The sequence below is a fragment of the Erpetoichthys calabaricus genome, chromosome 2 (genome assembly GCF_900747795.2).
Source record: "Erpetoichthys calabaricus chromosome 2, fErpCal1.3, whole genome shotgun sequence".
NCBI classification, from domain to species: Eukaryota; Metazoa; Chordata; class Cladistia; order Polypteriformes; family Polypteridae; genus Erpetoichthys; species Erpetoichthys calabaricus.
This window is the reverse complement of record NC_041395.2, coordinates 349130987-349144128: the sequence shown is the minus strand read 5'-3', so window position 1 is coordinate 349144128 and position 13142 is coordinate 349130987. Positions and strand designations below refer to the sequence as shown.

The following is a 13142-nucleotide window of genomic DNA, read 5'->3' as shown; positions in this document are numbered from 1 at the left end:
CCGCCACATGAGCAGCTCACCTGCGCCCATCACACAATATCTGAAAATACAGAAAGGTGGTGGTCTCAGAAAGGCCGATCTCTCAGGTCACCACAACATTTTGATGGCGCTCTTAGAAAAAACAGAGAATCAACAGCCTGCTGTGGCAGAACGAGAGCAGCGACAAGTCCTGATATTCAACGACGGCTTTAATTTACAGCAAGAATCGGCTTCTCATTAAGAGACCGGCTGGAGTCTGAAGCCCCAATTTAGCTGGTCACCTGTTGGCGCGTTTCTGTATGGCTGCCATTTAATGAAGAAAAGACTCAACTCAGGGGACTGAATCCTTAAAACAAGTTCATTAGCAGTGAAAGCTGATTAGGAAAAGGGTTGGAATGAAAATCTGCAGCCACTGCGGCCCCCCAGGCTCAGAGATGGACACCCCTGGTCTAATGCCACTGAACTACACTTACGGGCACACACACATATTAGATACAGAAGAGCGATGCCATCAGCAGTTTATCCCCCAGTGCCTGTGCACGTTAAGTCACAAACGCACCCAAGACAAGGTGAGGAAGACTGTCATTCCTTCTTCATGTAATGGTCTGTGGTGTCACTGGGGGGAAAAGAAAAAAAAAAACATCTCGTCCAAGACAAACCAGGCGGCGGGTGAGCTCTGGCAATGCCAGTGTCTGGACAATATCCTCTACCCTGAAGCAGACATACTGCCACATTACAGATGTAATGCAATCGTGGGCTGCATCAGGAGTGGGCAGGAGGAGGAGTATAGGGACCTCATCAAGGACTTTGTTAAATGGTGCGACTCAAACCACCTACACCTGAACACCAGCAAAACCAAAGAGCTGGTGATGGATTTTAGGAGGCCCAGACCCCTCATGGACCCTGTAATCATCAGAGGTGACTGTGTGCAGACCTATAAATACCTGGGAGTGCAGCTGGATGATAAACTGCACTGGACTGCCAATACTGATGATCTGTGTAAGAGAGGTCAGAGCCGACTATACGTCACTAGAAGGCTGACGTCCTTCAACATCTGCAATAAGATGCTGCAGATGTTCTATCAGATGGTTGTGGCGAGTGCCCTCTTCTACGCGGTGGTGTGCTGGGGAAGCAGCATAAAGAAGAGGGACGCCTCACGCCTGGACAAACTGGTGAGGAAGGCAGGCTCTATTGTAGGCATGGAGCCGGACAGTTTGACATCTGTGGCAGAGCGAAGGGCGCTGAGCAGACTCCTGTCAATCATGGAGAATCCACTGCATCCACTGAACAGTATCATCTCCAGACAGAGGAGCAGCTTCAGCGACAGACTGCTGTCACCGTCCTGCTCCACTGACAGACTGAGGAGATCGGTCCTCTGCCACACTATGCAACTCTTCAGTTCCACCGGGAATGGGGGGTGTGGGGTTTGGTAAACGGTAACATTATACAAAGTTATTGTCTGTATACCTGCATTGTTATCACTCTTTAATTTAATATTGTTTTATATCAGTATGCTGCTACTGGAGTATGGGAATTTCCCCTTGGGATTAATAAAGTATCTATCTATCTATTATATAGTGCCTTATCTATCTATCTATCTAATTCTCATTCCACTTCATCTTCTGCTACCTCTCATTATTTGTACCCAATGTGCTTAGTCCTTGCTGTACATCAGTACAGTGAATTCTAGGGGCTGAGACCACTCACCCCTTCCAGTGCCTGTGAATGAAAGAGCTGAAGTACGGCAGCACACATCACAGGCTACCATACAGCACATTAAACACATTCATGTGTGACAAAACGAGTGCTTAGTCCTCATGGCTGCTCAAGTGAATCACTCGGGGCGAATAGACTTTTGATGGTTTTGCTTGCCATTGACTTCCTATGAGACAGAAGTCAATCAAGCGCGATTGAGGAGGACATTTAACTTCCTTTCACCTGCAGAATCAGCCCCACAACCCCCTGTTAGAGCCTGCGACGCTCACTTACCCGTCCATGTGGATCTGCCAGTAGGCCTGTCGAGTGACATTCACGTAGTTGAAGTCCCCCGTGTAGAACTTGGGATCAGTGCCTCCCAGCAGCAGCTCACCTCCTGGCTGAGTGTCTGGATTTCTGAAGGGACAGTTGTAGAAATTAGCAGAGACTCACTGACGCATACCACACTGTCATTTGCACAAACCAGCCTGGCAGATAAAGAATAAATCAGGTGCCCAGGGCACCAACATACAAATGACCAATGGAGTTCAGCACGCCTCCCTAACCCAGCATGCCACTGGAAGCATACAGAATGGCAGAACAACAGCAAAACTGCTCGAGTCGAGGTGCTTGTGGTGTCTTATTGTTTAAAATGGCGAGCTGGGTAATCCATGGGCGTTCCTATGAACTCAAACCAAGGCAAGGAGGTAGAATTGGACTAATTATCCTGTAGTACTAGGGTGTTGTACCATGTTAGCCATTATGAATGGAGTGAGAAGTCAAGCAAAATGACCCCTTACAAAATGCAGCCTCAGGTAAGATGTAATCAGCAATAATCTGACGGCTTCAGCTCCATTTTCAACAAATAACGAATATCATCTGAGAAAGTGTAATCACTACATCTTGCCTGAAGAAGGAGCCTGAGGTGCCTCGAAAGCTGGCATATTGTAATCTTTTTAGGTAGCCAATAACTGGGGTCATTTTGCTTGACTTCTCACTAATTATTCTGAAAAAGATGAGGAAGCAGCTCATCACAGTACACACACACACACACACACACACACACACACACACACACACACACACACACACACACCGGTTTAAGCAAATAAGATGAGAGTTGGAGGAACCTCAGCTGCCTTGAGAAGTGAAAAGTGTCAGAGCACACGAGTGAGTAGTGCGCCTCTCCTCTTAGTGTGTTACTTCAATTATACTGGGAGAGGTTTACTGAAATCTGCAGAAGGCCCCTGAATTTACAGATAAATATGGTTAAGGCCGAGCCTGCAGAACCCGCCCTATTACTGTATGTGGGATATGAAGATGGGCCATGAGAGACACTTAAAACTTGGAAAGGCTGCTGAATTAGAAGATACAACATGCTGGGGTTAACGTTAGGCCCAATATTAAACTGGTGAGTCCCAGTTTAATGTCTCTTTGGACCTCTGATTACAAGGAAGGATTAACAGCATCAGGAAAAGACAAGACAAGAGCAGAGATGAGGACAATGGGATATGAGAGACTAACAAAGACTGAATGACTTGAATCTCTTCATCTAACAAAATGGAGATTAAGAAAAGTGTGTTATCATGAACGCATGGCCGCTGCTCTCATAGGAGCGCCCGGCTCTGATTTTGTAAATGTTGGCTGCTCTGTCCTAAGTGACGTTGATTCTAAAGTGTCACATGCTTATTTTTTAGCTCCTTGTGGTTTGGACGTCTTTTCTCGCAGCCCCTGTGGCCTCCCAATCAGCCTCCAAGGAGTCCATGTGGTAGACTGGACCCAACCCAGTTTAATTATCGGCCTGTTCTAATGGACACAACTCAAAAAGAATGCAAAAAGGTGAAGGTGACACAACCTCCCTTGGTGACCTTTATGATGGACAGGGTTCAGCCCCTGGATGAACTTTAAGCAAGCCTGCATTTTCAACCCGATTACAGAGAAACCCGATTGTCTGAGAAGAGTAAGCGGCTCTTAATTAACTGGCTATTAATGGAGAGTACAATCAGAGGCTTTGCCGACTGGAGGGAAGTGACACGGCAGTGGGGTCTTCTTGAAAATACACAGGTAATGGTGCAGACAGGCAGCGTTCAGAGAGATTGTGCTCCAAGGAGGGTGTACCTCTCACTGCACCCTAATTTCACAAATTGTTAAACTCCAGTCACCTACATCCACCTGAGAGCGCTGATGAGTGAATCACCAGACAGCATCTCTGGACCAACTCAGAAACTTGAAGAGCTTTCTCCTGATGCCACAGACTTGATTTTGGGCAGTTCTACTCAAGGTCAGTGAAGAAATCTCAACCAAGTTTTTGTCACTTGTCACAACAGAGTGCTAGTCCAGTGGTACAAGAATATTAACCTTATAAAGTTAAGTGACTGGACTCATCACATCACAACCTCGTATCCCATTTCTGTATGCAGCCGTGTAGCGACTTCCAGCCGACCGAGTTAAAGAACTTATGGCTGAGCTCCTGGCCTCGCGTCACTGCTGTCAAACAAGAGTACTAATGTTCTAAACCAGCTGCAGTTCTACATGTTTTGTTATTATGTCTATTATTTTATAGAGTCGTATACATTTTCTGACTCTTGGAGGGCCCTTTTAAGGTTTGTTTAGCTTGGCGCTGCTCCACATGGCTAATTGTTACATATTCAGCCTGCATCGCCTTCCTTACACCAGTGTTTGTCAAACTTTATGATCCCACACCACCATTTTGATTTGTTAAATTCATTTACGACCCACCAGTAGCAACTGCAAACCACTCTCTTGGTGAAACGTATCATCACACAGGTCTGCCAACTGCTTAGATGACACACTTGTGAACCAATGATGATAACCGTGACCCACCAGCGGCCTTACACGGACCAGCGTGCAGCCGCCGAGATGTGAAGATCGCTTTATGCTACTCTGTCCTGCCAGTTCAAGTAGGCATACCAGTCACTCACACCAGAGAATCAGCTGCAATGTCCTGGACACGTTATGAATGACAATTTGACGTACGGCCTAATGGAGTCGTAGGTCAGCACATGACTGTACTCGTATAACTGGAGGGTCTACAAAAGAAAAGAAAAAACAGCATTGAACCCAAGAAGTCGGTCAAGCACCTGCCAGACTGTTTGGAATGCTCTACCCGGGGCCTCTTGGAAGAGTCGGATTACATTAGATACAAGTTATTAATCCCATGGGGAAATTTAGAAACATAAAACACCTGCGTACAGTATGTGGTGGATGTCAATGTGCCGACTAATAAATACTGCAAGCGTTTGATTGTGATCGTTACAATGTGTGACTCACCCTCACCTCTTCTGTTTCTCTTCTCGGTACTCACATGGGTCACTTGGTGCCACGGCCCACCTGCCAAGTTGTTCTGCCTGCCTAAGGTAAAGTCATCTCTGATGGGGGATCATAGGAATTGTCGGGTAGAGGGGTCCTGTCATCGGATTGGCTGACCCAGCTGTGGAATGGCCAATAGGGGGAGGCAGCTTGATGGCCGAGGTCTCCAGGACTCCTCTGATGTGAGGTCATCTCCTGTTGAATTCTGCTCCGTACTTGTAATATTTCTATTGCACTATTGTGTTGTATTGAGGATGACTTGTGTTCTGTTCTGTGTATTGTCTTGTATTGACCCCCTTTCTCTTTGACACCCACCCTACTTGGAAAGGGGTCTCTCTTTGAACTGCCTTTCCCAAGGTGTCTTCCATTTTTTTTTCCTACAGGGGTCTTTTCTGGTCTTCTTAGAGAGTCGAGGCTGGGGAGTTGTCAAAAGGCAGGGCCCCCTGGTGTGATTTGGGCTATACAAAAATAAATTGTATTGCATTTGTAACTCATTCTGCATACGTGTGGAACACCAAGGTCAAATCAGTCCAGGTCTATCCTAACAAAAAGGCCACCCATTACTAAAGATTTAAAAGTACCGCTAAACAAGAAGAAGAACGAGACATTTAGCCAGAAACGCAATGGCTACAGACAGCTGTGGTAAAAGAAGAGGACTGAGAATAAACTGCGAGCAGACAAAACAACGGTAAGCAAATAATGATGATGGCCGTCAGTCACAGTAAAAGCACTAATGCAGTGGAATGCGGAGGAGACAAAACTTAATTATCGGCGGCTCAAAATTCCAACTAATCCCATGAAAGATTGGAGACGCATGATTTTAATTCAGCGTTAATGGAGCCAAAGAATAAAACCGAGAATTTTGGCTAAGAGGCAGCCTTTGTTTGAACAGGAGAAGGTCAAAAATGAGCTCCAACAGACTAAAGCCAAGGAATCTTGCTGAGTTAAGCCCTTTGAAAGATGACCAGTCTCCAGATTTACAACATGCACCTCAATTTTGAAAACAAGGAAAGGTTACCTTAACTTCCAATATCATAAAATTCCTTTAAGAAGCCGATTAAGAGGGAGCTGGGAAACAAAACTCAGGCCGATCTGGACGCACAACCAATGGAGCCACCGTACACCTCCACCTCCGTGTTGAAGGTTTGCTGTCTGTTGTTAATACCATCCAGCCTTATGTTTAAGTTGAGAACTTCCTTTCTGTGCACACTTTAGCTCATTGGCTGATCCTGGACTTGTGAAGTAGCACAACCTGAGAAGTTTGTGTGGTTCGGTTGGCTTCTCCAAGGAGCTCCCATCATGCACTGGTGCCGCTGAGAGTGGCAGCCTTTTCAGCAGCTCCGTGTATGACTGTATCAGTAAGGTGCTGCTGGAGTATGTGAATTTCCCCTTGGGATTAATAAAGTATCTATCTATCACTGGGCTGCTGTCCAACTCCGATCCTGGAGGGCCGCAGTGGCTGCAGGTTCTCATTCTAACTATTTTCTTTATTAGTGGCCCATTTTTGATGCTAATTCACTTCTTTTCTCCTCATTTTAGCTGACTTGCTATTCAAGACTCGGACCCTTTAATTGTTCCTTTTTTCCTTAATTAACAACCAAACAATAATGAGATACAAAATGAGCCAACACATGACCTGCTAACCTGTGTCCATCATCTCTCTCTCTCTATATATATATATATATAATATATTATATAAAACCCAACGTCTGTCTGTCTGCTTTTCACAAGAGAACTATGTAACAGATTTAGATCAGGTTCTTTTCTAGAATTTGCTTGAACATTCCAGTTAATTTTGCAACTTCTCTCATTGCACTGAGTATCAATTGCAGTCCCGATTTATTTGTGTGAATCCGAGAGACACGCAGCGGGCCGAGGGGCAGGACCATCGTCACTCATGCGCCACCCTCAGGGTGTACCTTACCTCCGCTTAGCTAGCAAACGAGAGAACTACTTAAAAGATTGTTGTACCTGCATTGTTATCACTCTTTAATAATTTCTTTATTTAAATTTAAATATTTCTTTATTTTCTTGAGTATGTGAATTTCCCCTTGGGATTAATAAAGTATCTATCTATCTATCTATCTATTATATAGTGCCTTTCCATCTATCTATCTATCTATCTATCTAGATTCAGATTGGAATTTTTTTGTAGAATTTGCTTGAACATTCTGGTTGATTTTGCGACTTCTCTCATCAGGCTGAGTATCAAAGTTCACTTGCAGGATCGATATATTCACGCTAATCTGAGAGAGAGGCTGCAGGCCGAGGGGAGCGTGATGTCAGGAGTGGGCGGGGCTCTCCTCATTGTCTTCTTACACTTCCATGTGGGTGGAGCCTTGGAGGACAACTAGTACAATATCACGAAAGGTGAAGGTCTATCTACAGATCCTGTTTAAATGAAGATCAAATCTTGATGTGTCCATGTATGTATAAAATCAAAATGATCACTTCATGCCGTGTGCTGACTTTTTTGCCACATGACTGGAGTACTTGGAGAGACTTCAGACTGCGACATTTCAAGTAAATGACATTATCATGCTGCGTCCGCCTCGTTTTCTTGCCACTCATCAACAGCAGCAGTAAGTCTCTGGAACTTTGGTAAGCAACTGCTTTCAATAATTTGATCGTCTTTGTACACAAGCGTGTGTGACAGTTAATGGCTTCTATAAAGAACAGACACTCACGGCACTACCAGCGGCGGACGCACACAGAAGACTCTGTAAAAGTACTTTCATATATTCGATAATCGGCGTCTCACCTGTTCAGGTAAAAGGAGAATACGTTCTTCTCAACCTTCTTCTGCTTCATTATATTATCAAACACCGGGACGACTCCGTCTACTGCGATCCTGGGGTACGCCATTCCCAGAATTCCATCAAACTTGGCGGCAATGAAGACAACTCCGGGCTGCTTGACGGCTTCGCCAAACACTTGATTCTCGACTGCGAGGTCCCCGATCTGAAAACCAAGTGAATAAAATCAGCAAGCGTTCCAGTTACTAGTAATAATAATAATAAAAACAAAATAACATTTTACAACTGAATTGTATCAATCTTAACTATTCATGGTGCACCTATTTAAAAAAACGTCTAGATCATAATATGTAATATTTTAAAGCCGTCTTAGTGTGTGTTCTGTGATGTCAACTGATGAACTAATGAAACAAATCTTAAAGGAGTCCGCAGCAGAACATGGGCCTCCAAGATCTCTTCTTATATGAAATACCATCTGCTGTGGAAAACATCCATGAATGACGACTTTAGCAATGCAAGCAACGATATCAGTGTTACTGAAGAGAGGCTGCAAAAAGACAACTTCAGAAGATAATCTGAAAAGCAAACAGCATGAAACAGCAACGCTGCCCGGGTCGTCAAATTGTTCAACTTGAGCCGGTTTGGTTTTTATGGACCGGGCCTTCTCACGGGGGTTTGATTTGAAAGACGCCGGCGACGGTCGTATGGTAGGATTAACATCCGATGTCCGCATGCATGTCGTGAAGCCGCAGTGTGAGACGGCTCACCAACGGGACATGTTCAGTGACAAGCAGCAGACTGAGGGAGACAGCGAGGAAGAAGCTGAACTTGAATTTGTTTAAGTAGCTCATACGATGGTGGGATGAAACACTTCTCAGTAGGGTCTGGTGACAGCTCGTCACCTGCAGCTCACACAACGTGTCATAATAACTGCACTCATCCTGGACTGTAACGACTGCGTTATTAAGGACGAGTTCTAGTGATGCTCTTATATGCTTAATGCTGTGTTTGTGGGCCAATGGACGTTGCAGTGAAGGATTACATTTATTTATAAAACAGTTCATGTACAGTTAGGTCCCTAAATATTTGGACAGAGACAACTTTTTTCTCATTTTAGTTCTGTACGTTACCACAATGAATTTGAAATGAAACAACTCCGAAGCAGTTGAAGTGCAGACTTTCAGCTTTAATTCAGTGGGGTGAACAAAACGACTGCATAAAAATGTGAAGCAACTAAAGCATTTTGTGAACACAATCCCTTCATTTCAGGGGCTCAAAAGTAATTGGACAATTGACTCTTTGGCTATTTCATGGGCAGGTGTAGTCAAGTCCATCGTTATGTCCTTATCAATTAAGCAGATAAAAGGCCTGGAGTTGATTTGAGGTGTGGTGCTTGTATGTGGAAGATTTTGCTGTGAACAGACAACATGCAGTCAAAGGAGCTCTCCATGCAGGTGAAAGAAGCCATCCTTAAGCTGCGAAAACAGAAAAAACCACACGAGAAATTGCTACAATATTACGAGTGGCAAAATCTACAGTTTGGTACATCCTGAGAAAGAAAGCAAGCACTGGTGAACTCAGCAACGCAAAAAGACCTGGACGTCCATGGAAGACAACAGTGGTGGATGATCGCAGAATCATTTCCATGGTGAAGAGAAACCCCTTCACAACAGCCCACCAAGTGAACAACACTCTCCAGGGGGTAGGCGGACGTATCGATATCCAAGTCTACCATAAAGAGAAGACTGCATGAAAGTAAATCCAGAGGGTGCACTGCAAGGTGCAAGCCACTCATACGCCTCAAGAATAGAAAGGCTAGATTGGACTTTGCTAAAGAACATCTAAAAAAGCCAGCACAGTTCTGGAAAAACATTCTTTGGACAGATGAAACCAAGATCAACCTCTACCAGAATGATGGCAAGAAATAAGTATAGAGAAGGTGTGGAACAGCTCATTATCCAAAGCATAGCACATCATCTGTAAAACACGGTGGAGGGAGGCAGTGTGATGGCTGCCAGTGGCACTGGGACACTCGTGTTTATTGATGACGTGACACAGGACAGAAGCAGCCGAATGAATTCTGAGGTGTTCAGAGACATACTGTCTGCTCAAATCCAGCTAAATACAGCAGTCAGATTGATTCAAGATACAGATGGACAATGACCCAAAACATACAGCCAAAGCAACCCAGGAGTTTATTAAAGCAAAGAAGTGGAAAATTCTTGAATGGCCAAGTGAGTCACCTGATCTTAACCCAACTGAGCAGGCATTTCACTTGTTGAAGACTAAACTTCAGACAGAAAGGCCCACAAACAAACAGCAACTGAAAGTAAAGGCCTGGCAGAGCATTAAAAAGGAGGAAACCCAACATCTGGTGATGTCCAGGAGTTCAAGACTTCAGGCTGTCATTGTCAGCAAAGGGTCTTCAACCAAGTATTAGAATTGAACATTTGATTTCCAGTTCTTTAATGTGTCCAATTACTTTTGAGCCCCTGAAATGAAGGGATTGTGTTCAAAAAATGCTTTAGTTGCCTCACATTTTTATGCAATCGTTTTGTTCACCCCACTGAATTAAAGCTGAAAGTCTGCACTTCAACTGCATCGGAGTCGTTTCATTTAAAATTCATTGTGGTAATGTGCAGAACCAAAATGAGAAAAAAATTGTCTCTGTCCAAATATTTATGGACCTAACTGTATTCTTATTATGCAAAATTAAGGTATTTGTTTGAAATACACTTTAGTCTAAACAGTACATAAAAAATATACTACACCAGTATCTACTCTAAGTGACAAAATGTTTAATTACGCTGTCATGTACGGCTACACGGCTTTGTGGCCCCTTCTAACTGCACTAATTTGTGAACACGTTTGAGGTGTTTGGGCTGCATGTCCACAGCAGAATCATTTGATTTCCAAAAAGAAACTGAAACCTTCTAAGACGGGGTTATATAGTTCTGAAATTCTTTATAATTGACATTTACATTACGTCAAATCACAATTTTAATATAATATTAGTTCATTGTACATCCCTGTCCACAAACACTGGCTCCATCAGCAGGAAGACAATGTGCCGGGCGCCAATAAGCCCACCACACATTTGTAAGCAGTACATCTGTAGAGAGCTCAGGCAGTAGAACTCCGTGCTTCATGTGCACAGTGATGTGCAGAATTGTGCATGAGATTAATGCAAATCATCTGCTTTCTCAATAACGTTATTCCTTTATATGTGTATTATATATATATATTTGCAGTTGGAGATCCACAAAGGGAGAAAAAACGAATCACGTATCATATATTGTAAAGGCCAACCCTGACACAGACTGGCATAGGACACCGTTACAACAGCACACCGGATTAATTTTTGCTTCTTCCCTTGTGGGAAACGTCATCCCCGTCTCCCACAAGCACAACAACACAGTCCAAAGCTCAACACTTACAGTGGTGTGAAAAACTATTTGCCCCCTTCCTGATTTCTTATTCTTTTGCATGTTTGTCACACAAAATGTTTCTGATCATCAAACACATTTAACCATTAGTCAAATATAACACAAGTAAACACAAAATGCAGTTTTTAAATGATGGTTTTTATTATTTAGGGAGAAAAAAAATCCAAACCTACATGGCCCTGTGTGAAAAAGTAATTGCCCCCTTATTAAAAAATAACCTAACTGTGGTGTATCACACCTGAGTTCAATTTCCGTAGCCACCCCCAGGCCTGATTACTGCCACACCTGTTTCAATCAAGAAATCACTTAAATAGGAGCTGCCTGACACAGAGAAGTAGACCAAAAGCACCTCAAAAGCTAGACATCATGCCAAGATCCAAAGAAATTCAGGAACAAATGAGAACAGAAGTAATTGAGATCTATCAGTCTGGTAAAGGTTATAAAGCCATTTCTAAAGCTTTGGGACTCCAGCGAACCACAGTGAGAGCCATTATCCACAAATGGCAAAAACATGGAACAGTGGTGAACCTTCCCAGGAGTGGCCGGCCGACCAAAATTACCCCAAGAGCGCAGAGACGACTCATCCGAGAGGTCACAAAAGACCCCAGGACAACGTCTAAAGAACTGCAGGCCTCACTTGCCTCAATTAAGGTCAGTGTTCACGACTCCACCATAAGAAAGAGACTGGGCAAAAAACGGCCTGCATGGCAGATTTCCAAGACGCAAACCACTGTTAAGCAAAAAGAACATTAGGGCTCGTCTCAATTTTGCTAAGAAACATCTCAATGATTGCCAAGACTTTTGGAAAAATAGCTTGTGGACTGATGAGTCAAAAGTTGAACTTTTTGGAAGGCAAATGTCCCGTTACATCTGGCGTAAAAGGAACACAGCATTTCAGAAAAAGAACATCATACCAACAGTAAAATATGGTGGTGGTAGTGTGATGGTCTGGGGTTGTTTTGCTGCTTCAGGACCTGGAAGGCTTGCTGTGATAGATGGAACCATGAATTCTACTGTCTACCAAAAAATCCTGAAGGAGAATGTCCGGCCATCTGTTCGTCAACTCAAGCTGAAGCGATCTTGGGTGCTGCAACAGGACAATGACCCAAAACACACCAGCAAATCCACCTCTGAATGGCTGAAGAAAAACAAAATGAAGACTTTGGAGTGGCCTAGTCAAAGTCCTGACCTGAATCCAATTGAGATGCTATGGCATGACCTTAAAAAGGCGGTTCATGCTAGAAAACCCTCAAATAAAGCTGAATTACAACAATTTTGTAAAGATGAGTGGGCCAAAATTCCTCCAGAGCGCTGTAAAAGACTCATTGCAAGTTATCGCAAACGCTTGATTGCAGTTATTGCTGCTAAGGGTGGCCCAACCAGTTATTAGGTTCAGGGGGCAATTACTTTTTCACACAGGGCCATGTAGGTTTGGATTTTTTTCTCCCTAAATAATAAAAACCACCATTTACAAACTGCATTTTGTGTTTACTTGTGTTATATTTGACTAATGGTTAAATGTGTTTGATGATCAGAAACATTTTGTGTGACAAACATGCAAAAGAATAAGAAATCAGGAAGGGGGCAAATAGTTTTTCACACCACTGTAACTTCTCTTTTCTCTTTCTCCTCCTGGCAAGCTTGGTCTACTCCCATCCGACTCTGGCTCGCCGAGTAGTGGCTGCTGGCTCCTTTTTATAGCCCACCCAGAAGTGCTCCAGGTGCTTGATGACCTACTTCCGGCAGCAGTTCCGGGTGTGGAGGAAGAGATGCTCTGTAGGGTTCAGCAGCAGCTACTGCAACCCCTGGTGGTGCCCATGGATCCCAACAGGGCCGCACCAGACTCCAGCTCCCATGGAACGCTGCAAGAGTCCGAGGCACTGCTGCCATCTAGTATGCCGGGGGAGGTAACATTCTGGATAGGCTGGCTCCCCCA

At 44.0% G+C, this 13142-nt stretch overlaps 1 protein-coding gene across 1 annotated transcript in view; it reads right to left on the bottom strand.

Annotated features, from left to right (window-relative positions):
- Window positions 1–13142, bottom strand: part of ctsd (cathepsin D) — a 43063-nt gene that overhangs the window by 8759 nt on the left and 21162 nt on the right. Inside the window, exons 5-6 of the mRNA XM_051923502.1 lie at window positions 7766–7965; window positions 1969–2091 (exon numbers count right to left, since the gene is read on the bottom strand). Coding sequence (XP_051779462.1) covers window positions 1969–2091; window positions 7766–7965 — 323 coding nt within the window. The remainder of the gene's footprint in view (window positions 1–1968; window positions 2092–7765; window positions 7966–13142) is intronic.